The sequence below is a fragment of the Bidens hawaiensis genome, unplaced genomic scaffold (genome assembly GCF_021521415.1).
Source record: "Bidens hawaiensis isolate Kalapana, Puna unplaced genomic scaffold, B.hawaiensis_p1.1 tig00053139_1, whole genome shotgun sequence".
Taxonomy (NCBI): Eukaryota; Viridiplantae; Streptophyta; class Magnoliopsida; order Asterales; family Asteraceae; genus Bidens; species Bidens hawaiensis.
In genome coordinates this window covers 57,038-70,966 of record NW_027506247.1, presented here as the reverse complement: position 1 = coordinate 70,966, position 13,929 = coordinate 57,038, and the positions used below count along the sequence as shown (strand labels likewise).

The window sequence follows — 13,929 nt, the reverse complement described above, 5'->3', positions numbered from 1 at the left end:
ACTGCATTAGAAAAAGGGGGAGCCGGGGCCACCCCGTGCCCTAAGCAATCTTCGCCACTGTTTGTAACAAAACATTTTTATCATACTAATTAGTAAATGCCAACAAACATAAAGGCAAAACTATCATCGATTAGGCTGTGTTGTGGAAGGTGTGAAATGTGACATGTTAATTTGTTATGGTGTTGCGGAGGTGTGAAATGCGACATGTTTATTTTGTTATGGTGTTGCGGAGGTGTGAAATGTGACATGTTAATTCGTCACGTGTGTGATATTATGTAGATAACGAGTTTCATGTTTCAAGTCAAGTTACATATTTTGTGGTGTGATGAAATAAAATAATTGGTTTGATTTACAAGCTTTGGGATGATGTATGTCCGTATTTTAGACGGAGCAGATGTATGTAATCGAATATCTCAAATTTAATGGTTATGTTTTTTAAACCAATTAATATCCTATGAACCTGTCCACAATAACGACTACATAAAGATTTATTTAATTAATGTTTATTTATAAACAAAATCCGCTCTCCAACAATAAGCTAATTACTCGACTTTAAAAGACGATTTTATAATGAATAGAAGATTTATGTGAGAATCGCGAATATTTGAACAAAAAAATGAGCGTGATATTTGTTTAAACTTCAAGGATAATGTCCTGATATGGGTCTAAAATTGTTTAAACTTCAAACGTCATAATCGTATCATATTCCAAATAAAAATAGAAGCATACCGTTTTGTGATTTACATACTAATTATAAATATAAAGGATATGATCAATACAATTCATATTTATCAACACTTAAAAGAGGGGGCAAAAATTGTTAAAAAATTATAACAATAACTAATTAACTATTTAAAATAATAGTCTTACAAAATGCTAAACAAAGATCTAGTTTAAATAAATATAAAAATAAAACCCAACCAACATAAACTGAAAAATATTTACACCCAAATCATCATATCATATCCTTTATAAACTTTAACATTTTGTTAATTGGCATCTCAACATCTTCACATCTGCTAACTTCAATGGCTTCAAAATGAACCTTTCTGCTCCTTTCTCTAAACATCTAAATCATTCATAAACAAATAGAATATATTATTAATATTATCAAGATTATTGTTACTATTATAACATATTAACATTTTATAAAATAATGAAAACAAGAAACCTACTCGTTTATTCGATTCGGGATGTTCTCCGCAGACATTATCACCACCGGAACATCCTTCAACATGGATGATTCCTGTTTATAATTGTCAAATAAAGTTATTAAAAACACAATTTTTTTCGTATATTTGATAAAAAAATTATTTACAATAATAACAATATTACCTTGATTTTCTGAAGAAGTTCATATCCTGTCATTCCTGGCATGCAGTAATCTGTAATTATCATATTTACTTTTGCACCCTGCCACAATTCAACAATTACATTTTTTACTCTTCTGGTTTCCAATACAAAATTACAAATTACAAAACAAACATGTCGGAGAGATGTTAAAAAAGTTAGCGGCTCGCTCAAAGTTCGCTTTGAAAAAGTTTGTATTTAGACGAACCGAGCCTGAGCCAAGATCAGCCAAGGCTCGGCTCGTTGCATTAAAATTTTTAAAAAAGATAAAAATAATAGCCATGTCGATATAAATTCTCATCATCATCATCATCATCATCATCATCATCATCATCATCGTACTCAGTATATCCCACCAATAGCAATGCTAGTCGATATAAATTCTCTTAAATATAAATTTTGTATTAGATGTATATCAAGAATTACATTTATGTTATTAATATATCAATATTTGTAAAAAAAAATATAAAATATAATAACAAACTGGCTTGAGCTTATAACAAGTCATGCTTGGGCTTGATTTTTCAACTCGATAAAGCAAATGAGTCGAGCTCAAGCCAAGCTTGGCCACGGCTCGCCTAGTTGGCTTTTAAAAAGTTATAAAAGAAAAAAACAACAAAAGTAATAAACATAATCTTTTAAATTCTATTAATAATAAATTTTGTACGTTAGAAATTTTACTTTTCTCTTTGATATAACAATATTTGTAAAGAAAAAAACCACAAGTAAAGCTCGGGCTCGATTTTTAAGTAAATAAACGAGTTGGGACCAATCCGACCCATTTAAGTTCGATCTCGAGCTCGATCCTAAGCTCGTAACTTTGTGCTTACCTTGCCATTGAACTGACTCTGTTGCTGATTTTCCTTCAAACCTAAATACTCCAAAGCTCTTATTGCATTTTCAGCTACTGTCACTACAACCAATGTCAAATTATATAATATAATATAATATAATATAATATAACATAACATAATCACATAAATATTAACCAACAAAAAAAACACAAAACTAATACGTGCATGCTAATCATATTACCTCGACACGACGACGTCTTAAGCAACCTCTCAACTAGCTTACGATCGATGATATTATCATCGACTGCTAGCACATGATGCACATCTTCTTCACAATACTCCATTGACATAATGAAATGATAACACAAAATAATCAGTTGAGACTTATAGTACAAGTTTTAAACAAATGATGTTATAATGTGAGCATATATATATGAGGACAATAGAATATATATATATATATATAGAGAATCAAATACAAAGTCACAAATATTTCGTGATATCTTCTTTTGGTTTATCTTGATTCGATCCACTGGCCCACACATATCCAATTCATATTATTCTTTTTATGTTATTATTATTATTATTATTCTCTCTCTAGGCTTTATTTATAACATATATTCGTGCATACATATCGATTCTAGAGGAAAAGATTTTGTTGGAATCCTTTGGAATCTGTCTAACTTCCAATGAGATTTTAGCTTATCTTAAATTGTAATGAATTTATTTTGGGATATCTCTTAATTATGTTTTCAAATCTAGAATATATATATTTTGTAAGAATGGATATACAACGTATTGTTATCCAGCTGTTTTGGGGTGTCATACGGGTGTAAACGAGATAAGTTGCTTGAGATCGGACTGTAAAAAAACTTTAATCAAGTCGAGTTTAAATGAGATCGAGCATAAAAATAAACTTGTTTAGGCAAACAAGCCTTGACTTTACTCATGATACAAATTTATATATTATTAAAGTTATGTATAAAATTAAACACATAATTTAATAAACTTTATATTTTATCTCTAACGCTAACAATTATTTCTAAACTTTTTATTCGATCCACCCATTCTACTTATCGGTTATTCATATTTAACCTCATTCATTTGTTAAATCAGGATTATATCCTTCACAACCCATAGTGATTCCTTTTTACTTAATAATAATAATAATAATAAAAAAGACTCACATATATTATATGTACATTCATTCAATACTCTTCACATTTACTCTCATTCATTGATTTACATTGAAGTCAAAGTCAGGTTATACCCGTGAAGACTCCGGCATTGATTTGTATTGTACGAATGAATTACTTTAAACATTCAAAAGGACCAAAACACAACATTATTACAACACATGTACATACAATTATACAATGTCGGTCATTTGTTTTTATGTACATTATGGAAACTTATTATTATTATCACTAGACTTGTCATAATAAATATATTTATGGCTACTACTGATTTGAAGTTGAGAGAAGTATAACTAAACCATTTAGCGTTTTATTTATTTATCTACAAGACAATTTACTTTGAGAATGATGAGAAATGGTCATTTATAAATATACGAAACGTGATTTATTTAGTTCTCTCAGTTATTTACTTATTTTATTACCGTCAATGCACTTTAGTTTATCAGAATTTACTTAAGATCTTAAGATCAAAGAAGAAACTTAAATATACATTGATACGAGTTTAGAATGTGTATGTACTACAGTTTAACGAGGCAAAGTCCCTAGGCCATGAGGGCTCCAAGGGGCCCAATCTTCTTGTTCGGAACAAGGCTCTGATGGGATCCATGGAACACGGCCGTGACAGGTCCAAAATTGCATGGAAATAAACATTAGTGATTATCAGACATCAATAGTAAGTTGCTACTAGTCATAAGTGGTAACTGAAATGAACTTAAATTTGTTCTATTTGTTGCAAGTTAGATCAGTGGTAACTTGGCCATAAGTGAAAAATAGACATCAACAACTTATGCATCAATGACAAGTTGGGTAATCAATAGTTGTTGATTGATAACGTTTTTAATTTAGTGTCTTGATAATGTTTAATACATAGATGCATGAAATTAAAAGGAATGGTTTAAAATTTGAACACGTTTAATGTATTTTTCTTTGTTTGCACTATGATTTGATGCGTTATACATAAACACAAACCAATCTATTTATTTGTAATGAATCAAAAATTATCACCTAAAATCAGTACAAATAAAAACATGATTTGTATGACCACATGCAATACAGGTTTTAAAGCTATGTGTAGTGGGGGCTACAAAATAGGGCGACTCGTCATGTGACGCTCAGTCAGCAAATAATGACCTTTTGTTTTAGGGGTGTAATGATGTTGTGTGTGTGTGTGTATATATATATATATGATTGATTTATTTTGAGAACCACTTTGAGTTTTAAGAACTCAAAAGATTTCAACGTAACAACTTTTTTTTTGAATTTTTTTTACACATGTGTAATACGTAAGTGTAAGTAATGTACAAAAAATTACCGTAATTTTTTACACACCGAATCGACTTCTTACACATGTGTAACTAAAGTTTAAAGTAGTGTAATCAACAAAAATCTTTATTCTCTCTCCTGATTCATTTTTTAATCAAATTTAATCTTAACTACATATTCTAACTCATTTAATTAAATGTGTGGTCCAAAATTGAGTTTTTAAAGTTCTTACAACTCATCAAGTTCTCAAAATATCTCTCCCATATATATATATATATATATATATATATATATATATATATATATATATCACACACACATACCATTAAAATTATAATAAAAACAAAAGCATGCATGGACAACCCCCCCCCCCCCCACACACACACACATTTCGCCCCTTTGTAGACCTCGGGGGCGGTGTTCCACAAATTTGTCGCCCATTACATATTCCTTACGTAGACCACATATGTGAAAGAGAGAAGGCTGAGATGGAAGAGAGATGTAAATGAGAGACGGGTTCTGCTGATTAAGCTTTTAACACTGTAACCAATGTGTAAAATATGTCACAAACAAAGGCCTTTTTTTTTCGAAAACAAGGACAAAATCTGAAAATCTCACATCTACAGACATACATGCCACAAAATCTAAAATCTAGAATACACAAAATCTTCCAAATCTTTTGAAAAAATGGGAAAAATAATTGTGCACTCATGGGTAACAAAATCTCTTGGATGGTTGGATAGAGATCAAGATGAAATGATTTACAAAGTGGTGGGCCTTCATGTAACATGGAGTCTCACATTTGTTTAAATATTACATTAGGGATTGGATTTCATATTATCTACTTCTCACATGGGTATTGTCTCCACAACCAGGTACAACCCCATTATGCACAATCTATATAACCAATAGTTTAAAACATCTTGTGCATTCTAGACCGTACCAATGTACCATTATACGAGTGCAAATAATAAATATGTGCTAGTGAAAAGTTTTTAAAAGCACTATGGGTGTCTAGACTTGAGCATAAAACCCAGTTCCGGACCTGACTTGATGGATCAAAACCGCGGGTACAAATTAGGTTCCAGTTCCTCGGATAACCCACACCCAGAATCGGTTCCACTTATACCTGGTAAAAACCCAGACCTGAACCGGCCAAAAACCGATAAAACCTGGCCAAATCAGTCAAAATCCCGATCATACACGTAATTGGTTCTTTCCCAACCAAGTTCTTGACATTTTGACCAAACACGGAACCAGTTAAAAAAATTTTTATAAAATAAAAACATTTTGTGCACTTCTATGGGTGTCTACGACCGGAGGCAGCAACTAATCAAACTAAACACCAACTAGTGAAAGAAAAACATGATCTGTCGGCCCGAAACCAGAATGTAAACCTAATTAAATAGTTCAGTTTTGTTAACCTAGACTCGGTTTTGCACACAAATTTGAATTGTTTTCCACGGGTACCCCACATCAAGTCCAACAAAAGTATGTATGTTTTTTTGTCTTTGATATGAAAGAAAAGTAAGAATTACACATACAAAACCGCCAACGATCATAATCATACATTAATGTTTGACATTGTTAAAAAGATGCGAATCTCAATGGGCATCACCATCATCACGCGCATCATTTGATACCCGCATTCGGTATGGTAGATGTGCATGGACCAGCAGATGTCATAAATGGGACACCCTTGAATGTAGCCACACCTTTATCATCTGTGAAAAGATTCTGCACCCATTAACAACTTGAGTTAGATTCATGCACCATTGTATCACAATACATGACATTCACACATAATAAATCAATATAACAAAACAAAATAACATGGCATGCATGCCATGGCCGCGTTATCAGTCTGATGCAACTTTAAATGCTTGAAAACTAAGGATCAACATATGTTTGTTAATGATTATTACCGGTGTTATCTTGTCAAGTTGTTTCTTTTTCGGGTTCAAAACGTCTTCTGGCTTTCCTTCATGCCTGCATATGAAAAGTTGTGTGGTCGTTATCGTGATTAAAATATTATTGACCATAAACAGACAGATATTATCATATGTTATTAGATACAATATACATACCCAGCAAATGTAATAATTTCACCAAATTTGGCCCCTTCGGGAACGATCAATGGCTCTACAACCGTATGATCTGCGTTTGAAGCACACAGCACCTGAAAGATAACAAAAGGTAAATTATTTTAAAAAATGTACACAATCATAACCAGCAAGTATAACGAAACCTTAAAAGTTCGTTAAAAATATAAAATATCCCCAAATTAGCTATGCTTTCAATTTCGGTGCTCTAGCGGTTATCAGACATCCAGCAAAATATCGGTTCCGATAAAATCCTTGATATTTCACCGATATTTTACTACCGCTTTATCAGTCTTATCATCGAGTTTTACGTTTGAAATTTTTTTTTGCCCAAATATGACCAGTTTTACTACCCCAAGTCCATACCCGTTATTTATTTTTATTTTTTTGCCCAGAACTAATATCCATTGAATTTAACCCTATCGACTCTGATGAATGAACGGGTGAACAAAGACCTCATCCAGCCGATCACTCCACACCGCCAATCCTCCACCTTACCATCCAGTCAGTTAGTTTCTTCTCCAATTCATCTCTTCTAGTCATTTAGTTTGTTAACTGATAGTTATGGGTTTGACGTTTGATTTTGCTATTAATATTAGATAAGTTTTAGTGTTTTATATTTTATTATACACATATATACAAATTTCGCATAGTTACCGCTATCCCACCGCGATAACCAATATATCGAATATGGGTCCTTGACCGCTATACGCTATTTTTCCGCATTAACTGCATAGCAAATTAGGTGGTTATCACTTACCAGTCCTTCTGAAACAACATCTCTTAACTTTCCAGGTTTCACATTTGTGATTAATGCTACAAGACGGTTCTGCAAGGTCAAAGAGAGCATAAAAACAAGTGTTAAATATTGAAAATTATAAATGAAAAGATATAAAATTTATAAAATGTCCATACCGTCAACTCATCTGGACTGCAAAACTTTGCTAAACCACTGACCACCTGTCTGCATTTGCCCTCACCGACATCTATTTCCTCAACAAGTAAACTGAAACATTAGTGTGAAGACCGTTATTGCAATAATATTGTTTTTGTCAATGGCCAATGGGTCGGCTTTGGGTTGTGTTTTAACTAAAATGGGTTAAATATTAAAATTTAGCTAAAAGGAGAGCAAGTCAACCTACTGAATCACTTACTAGTTACTAGGTTTAGACTTTAGATCATTGTCATAACAATACTATTTTTGTAATCGTAATTAACACGTAAAACATTTTTTAAAATCTAAAATAGAAAACAAGTGTTTTTAAGGATAACACAACCAGCCCAGCCCGTTTTGACCATATTCACAACTCACATTGCCACCTTTGATATACAAAATCTGAAAGTTTTAATACAAACAGGAGGTGATTTGTACACCACTAAAATCACTTGGCAAACCACCAAGGCACCAACTATGTTTAGTCGGTGTTGTACCATGTAATATGTAAGTTGTACGTTTTAATGTAAGAAGATTGAACCAAATAGAGAATATGGAATGAAACAAGTTAGTTACCTATCAGCTGAAGGATGTTTGGAAGCCTTACGAATGAGTCCAACCTGGATTTTTAATAAACTGACACTTAATTCTTTTTCTTTGTCATCTGGTACCTTTTCAGGCACTTTCTTCTTCTCTGTGGCAGCTTCTGGTTTTCCTGATGCTTGTTTCTTCGACTTCAAGAAAAAGTTTTAAGTAAGTTTACTACAGTAACAAGCTTAATAACTTCTAGTAATGTAATCAAATTTTGTTCCTACACGTGTCAATTTGTAATACTCCTAACAAAGTTCTTATTTGGTTATTAAAGTACTTCTTAAAGGTTTAAGAGAGCAAAATAATTAGTAACTATCAAAATAGAAACACAACAAAAACATGAAACCGGTCATCGGTTATCAGAAATTACATAATTCCCAAATCAACCCATATAAAAAAGGGGCAATTTCATATATACCCTTACAAATATTGAAAATATTATATATACGGATTACCCATGCAAGACTAAAAATATCGCATATGCAGTTACAAAATTATTAATATATCATATATACCCAATTCTTTAAAAAATATAAAAAATGACCATATTACTCTAGTTTGAGTAGATGCGATAAAAGGTTTTACAGTGCAGACCATTCGATGCGATAAATCTTTGAATGGTTTGCAATTTTGAAGAAGTGACGAGAGACGATCTGGTAGTCGTTAAAGGTGAGAAACGTCAATTAAAATTAAAACAATAACATAGGGTATAAACACATTATGTAATAGAAAGGGGTAGAAAAGTATATTCGTTAAAATGAGCATATATAAAAGTTAAACTTTTTTGAAAAATAACGGTAAAATGAACATTTATTAAATTATTATTTATTAATAGGGGTATATATGATACTTTCATTGTGTTTGTAAAGGCATATATGATATTTTAGTTACTTTGTAAGGGTATATATGATATTTGTAATGTTTGTAAGGGTATATATGAAATTAATCCTATAAAAAACATATACAATTACCAACATTAAATAGTATAATTACCAAAATGAATCACCAACCTAATTATGTTGCTATTCTATGCGTCAGAACCTAAAGAGATCATACCGAGTCAGATTTTTTCTCTGAGTCAGCTCCTGAATTTGCTGCTTTTCCATTCAGGGCAGCTTTTTTTGTGCTTGACTCGGCCTTTTTTGTACTTGACTCAGCTTCCACCTTTGCTGTCTGTTTGGTCAACTGAAAAGAGAGAGGAAAAAGAAATTCATAGGCAAACAACACAGTAAAAGTGCTTTGCAAGTCGGCAAGTATCCCAGGCAGTAAAATATTATTCTAAGGGCATGGAATAGTTATGTGCCATAAGTGATTCTATGCGAACAACAAGATAACAAAAAATTGAGACACGTCACTGAAGATGCATAGAGTATAATAGTATATACTACTTGAAAACATTCAGCATAAGTTGAATGAAAATTATATATAAACAGTTGAAAAATAAAGCATTTTAAAAGTAAAATTATATAGATTCTACTCACTGGAGGATCAAAGGGGGCCTTCTCTAGCACAATCCTTTCAAATAGCTCTCCGAAGTCATGGGTACTCTGCATGATGAATAAGGATAAATTAGCAAAACAGAAAAGGATGCTAGCTTAAGTCACGTTATGGAGCTACTTTCTTAATTTGTAACTTACAATGCTTAAAAACTTGTTCTAAAAATAAAACTTAAAAAGTACATGTAATCTCATGAAGAATAAATTCAATTACCTGGATGTAATCCACCCATCTCATCAAATGTGGCAGTTTACTCCTGTCTGTGTTTGGAAGTCTAACCTGCAAACAACAAACATCAGACATTAGATATGATATAAATAAAGCTTAACAGAGAATAACTTTACAAAGTTCGACAATAAAAACTAAGCAAATTAAAGATAACAGAAGATCATCATGATATTCAATCTTAACTAGCTCGTGTATTGTACACATAAAAAAACCATTCAAACTAACTTGACTTATACCACAAATTCATAAAACATCCCCACTAGATAATATGAAGGATTTCAGCCCATACACTAAATGCATTATATCTAAAAACTGAGCTGTAAAATGAGTATCGCATACCACATGTGGATGAACAGTTGAGAAAACAATAATATCAGCATCAGAAGGTTTGGATCCACCACCAACGAGAACAGAATAATCAGTCAAATATTCATTTAATTGGCTTAGACTCTTTAAGCATGCCTCAGAATCTGATGGGAATTTCTCTGCAAACGCCACCCATTTGTTGAACTGCCAAAAAGTGAGTATTAACCATTAAGATCAGCATAAATTCTCTTTTATTTCGCCAAGCAAATTACAGTGAAACCAGAAAACTGATATTTACTCACCTCCTCATTGTTCTCATAAGCAGTCTTCATGATGTTAACACTCAAGCTTTTGATGTCACTCCCCGCATCATCCAAGAATTTTGTCTGAGTACAAGAAGTAGAACAAGCCAACAAGGGTTCAGAATACACTTGATATATGACAGGTCAAAAAGGAGCGATTCATAAGATATTTTTATCTGAAACACACACACACAAAAGTCCACGACACCAAATTCGCATAAGTTTTTAGCACAGTCGACTTATGTATTGATTATAAAACATAAATCAGAAAATGAAAATCAAAAGAAAAAGACTCTTAACTTCATACTATGACATAAAACAATGTTATGAAGAAGCTACAGTTATAATAGAATAATACATAATTGCTAAAGTTTATATCATAATAATGCAGCTCAACAAGCAAAATTGCTGACAATTACAATAGTTATAAATGCTGATGCCATAGTTATCAAATGTGTTAGGCGCATAGGCCTCGCCCGGGACCTAGGCTTAAAAAAAGTGAGGCCTAATAACCAAACCAAACTTTGGCTAAAACATTTGCCCAATGACAAATCGGTATTTGGTCAATCGGCTTTGTGTATTCAGTTAGTTTGTCAGTTTTTGGTTAAGTTAATTTGGTTTAATAACCAAACCAAAGTTTGGCTAAAACATTTGCCTAGGATTACATGAAATGGAGATATAGTTGTACAATTACATGAAATGGAAGTACAAAAACATGAAACGAATGTATAAATACAAAAAATGGAGGTATACCACATGAAATGGGGACTATGCAATTAATGCAGAAAAACATCGGATACCCGTCAAGGACTGATATTTGAGATATCGGTTATCACGGTGGGATATCGGTGGGATTTCAGTAAATTTAATATCATGCAGAACTATATATATATATATATATATATATATATATAGCAATTTAACACTAACAGTTCAGTATACTCCCCTACCATTAAACAATTAACCTTTTGCAACTTACAAAACACTAACAATTGTAGCAAGTAGGAACTAATTAAGCCTTAAAACACTAACAATAAACACTTAAAATTAACTATTAAAACCTAAAAAACTGGTATTGGGAAAATCGGTGATACATCAGTCAAATATCTTTCCAATCATAGTTATCAAAATCGACCGCTTAAGGCGCTTAAGCGCATTTATTGGGCGAGGCGCAATAAATGCGCTTTTAATGCATCGATATTAAAAGCGCTGACCTGTTCTTGTTTTTAATGGCATGCGTATTAATTATTAAAAAGGCATTTAACCCACCTGTTCCTATTCTCAAGTAAAAACTAAAACTCCCACTATTTAAGGGATCAACTAGTTTATTATTTATTATTTAATATATATACGTTTTAATGCTTTTTTTCTATATTTATTATTTATTTTTCTTTTATAAATATAACACAGTATATGTTGTTTAGTATTTAGGCATGTTTATCATTATCATAATTTGATATGTAAATAATAATAGTTACATAATGATATATTATATTTTAATATATACTTATATAACTACTATCATTATATATATCAAATTATGATAAACATGACTAAATACTATGAACTGTTTCAAGAATAAATATTTGTTTTCTTAATAAGATGTTCTACTTTAGTTATAATTTTGTTTTTTAATGTGCGCTTTTTTTTAAAATCGGGCGCTTTTTTTGCGCTTTTATTTTGGGCGCTAGGTGAAGCCTCAACGCTTCCGAGCGCTTATCGCTTTTGATAACTATGGTTCCAATATCAGTCAAGTATATGTCAATATAGCCGAAATTATCAGTACCGATATTCTGCTAGAGGTCCGATAACCGCTATAGCACCGATATTGACTGCATAGAATGAAGATGTAAAAGCTACAAATATATTTAAATATGAATGACTCGGTTCAACCGAAGGGTAAAAGAAACAAAGTAACCGATTTTCAATTAATCCGGTTTATTTCAGTTCGGTTTCAGTTAACAGTTCGGTCATTGCTCACCCCTAGCTGAATGCATGTAGAAGGTACTTATTAGGTCACAGGTTCTTAAAAAAATATCAATTGAACATAAAACTGTTATGCAACTGAAATAAAATGCAAACTGTAGTAAACAATTGATTATAGGAACAGGTAATCAGTCAAATGGAGGTATAAATACATGAAAAGGAGATATAAAAGCTACAAACGCATGAAAATATGAACGAATCGGTTCAGTTCATTTCGGTTAACCTAAGGTCAAGGTTGCAAAAGTCGCTAGGCGGACCCTAGGCGGCCAACTGGGGAGTTGGGTGTGCTCGGAGTACTCGGAGAGTACTCGAACATGGTAAATATAAAGAAAATTAATATTTGGATATTATATATATGTCAAATATCATAAGTTTACTAATATTTATAACAAAATAGGTGAATATCAATATAAACAAAAGAAATACATTTTTAAATATAAAATATTCTAAAAATTACTAATCATTAATTAAAAAAATGACTTTTGTTCTTTAATATTATTGAAATTAAAATTATGTTTTATTTTTTTGAGTCAAAATCGGCCCAAGTTCACCGATAAGATGTGATTCTGGCTGATGTTGATCACATTTGACCGATTCTTAGTAACTAGGCGGATTTACAGAAACTCGCCTCGGTGACATACCTTGTAGCGAGTACTCGGAGTGTACTCGGCCTTGTAATCCTACTTTTACAACATTGCCTAGGGTACCAAAAATAGATAACCGATTTTTCGGCTAATTAGGTTAATTTCATTGCTCGCCCCTAGCTGAATGCATGTAGAAGGTACTTCTTAGGTCACAAGTTATATAACAAAAACTAAAAATATGAATTGAAGTTAATAATCTGTAGACACTATAGTGAACAATTGAGTATACGAGCAAGTAATCAATCAATAGCTATAAAAAAAACCTAATTAATTGTATTGATTTGAAATGAATAAGGTTGAATTGAAGGTTGCTTACAGCGTCGAGAGATCGAGATTTGCATAGAGCAGATACGATTGCTCGTTTACGTTCCATTAGCAGACGCCATTGTTGGTGAGACTTGAGAGTTTACTTGTTTTGAGATTTATTTATTAGGGCTTTTAGATGTAATTATTTCATGGGCCTGGGCTTCTTATAAGCCCAGTGTTATGGTATTCGTAGATAGCTCTCATGGGTCATAACACCTCAAAAGTCTAACTCGTAAATATCTCTCACTCACAATCAGACGTTTCTCTAATTTCTTCCTGATATCGAATTTAGGTCTCGCTAATAGCGTCAATATCGGTGCTATAGCGGTTAATTAATTAGAAATTGGTAGTTTAGCGAATTAATTAATTAGAAATTGGTAGTTTAGCGACAAAAACGAAAGAAATAAATAAGGTCAATTTGATGTGCAGT

General features: G+C 32.0%; 2 protein-coding genes across 3 annotated transcripts; both read right to left on the bottom strand.

The window, feature by feature from the left end:
* Positions 1-858: 858 nt before the first annotated feature.
* On the bottom strand, positions 859-2,500 carry LOC143617225 (two-component response regulator ARR17-like). Its single transcript, XM_077089853.1, has 5 exons — positions 2,386-2,500; positions 2,181-2,263; positions 1,336-1,413; positions 1,176-1,246; positions 859-1,069 (listed from the first exon to the last, which is right to left on the bottom strand). The coding sequence occupies exons 1-5, from the start codon at positions 2,492-2,494 to the stop codon at positions 979-981; spliced, it is 432 nt and encodes a 143-aa protein (XP_076945968.1). The 5' UTR covers positions 2,495-2,500; the 3' UTR covers positions 859-978.
* A 3,586-nt stretch (positions 2,501-6,086) lies between these two features.
* Positions 6,087-13,596, bottom strand: LOC143617220 (uncharacterized). Of its 2 annotated transcripts, none has more exons than XM_077089848.1 (12): positions 13,510-13,596; positions 10,564-10,647; positions 10,295-10,465; positions 9,941-10,006; positions 9,712-9,777; positions 9,287-9,415; positions 8,216-8,373; positions 7,621-7,711; positions 7,466-7,534; positions 6,691-6,782; positions 6,529-6,592; positions 6,087-6,340 (listed from the first exon to the last, which is right to left on the bottom strand). In XM_077089848.1, the coding sequence occupies exons 1-12, from the start codon at positions 13,564-13,566 to the stop codon at positions 6,236-6,238; spliced, it is 1,152 nt and encodes a 383-aa protein (XP_076945963.1). In that variant the 5' UTR covers positions 13,567-13,596; the 3' UTR covers positions 6,087-6,235. The 2 variants fall into 2 exon arrangements, with proteins under 2 accessions (XP_076945963.1, XP_076945964.1); XM_077089849.1 differs by having other exon boundaries at positions 8,216-8,367.
* Positions 13,597-13,929: the final 333 nt, after the last annotated feature.

What these genes read in the sequence shown, in the direction of transcription:
- LOC143617220 (XM_077089848.1), bottom strand. Translation starts at nt 13,566, where the DNA reads ATGGAACGTAAACGAGCAATCGTATCTGCTCTATGCAAATCTCGATCT. An exon ending in CTTATGAGAACAATGAGGAG is followed by an intron (nt 10,466 to 10,563) that starts GTGAGTAAATAT and finishes ACTTTTTGGCAG; the next exon opens with TTCAACAAATGGGTGGCGTT. An exon ending in GAAATTATTACATTTGCTGG is followed by an intron (nt 6,593 to 6,690) that starts GTATGTATATTG and finishes TTTCATATGCAG; the next exon opens with GCATGAAGGAAAGCCAGAAG.
- LOC143617225 (XM_077089853.1), bottom strand. Translation starts at nt 2,494, where the DNA reads ATGTCAATGGAGTATTGTGAAGAAGATGTGCATCATGTGCTAGCAGTC. An exon ending in AGAGTCAGTTCAATGGCAAG is followed by an intron (nt 1,414 to 2,180) that starts GTAAGCACAAAG and finishes GAATTGTGGCAG; the next exon opens with GGTGCAAAAGTAAATATGAT. An exon ending in ATCCCGAATCGAATAAACGA is followed by an intron (nt 1,070 to 1,175) that starts GTAGGTTTCTTG and finishes TGAATGATTTAG; the next exon opens with ATGTTTAGAGAAAGGAGCAG.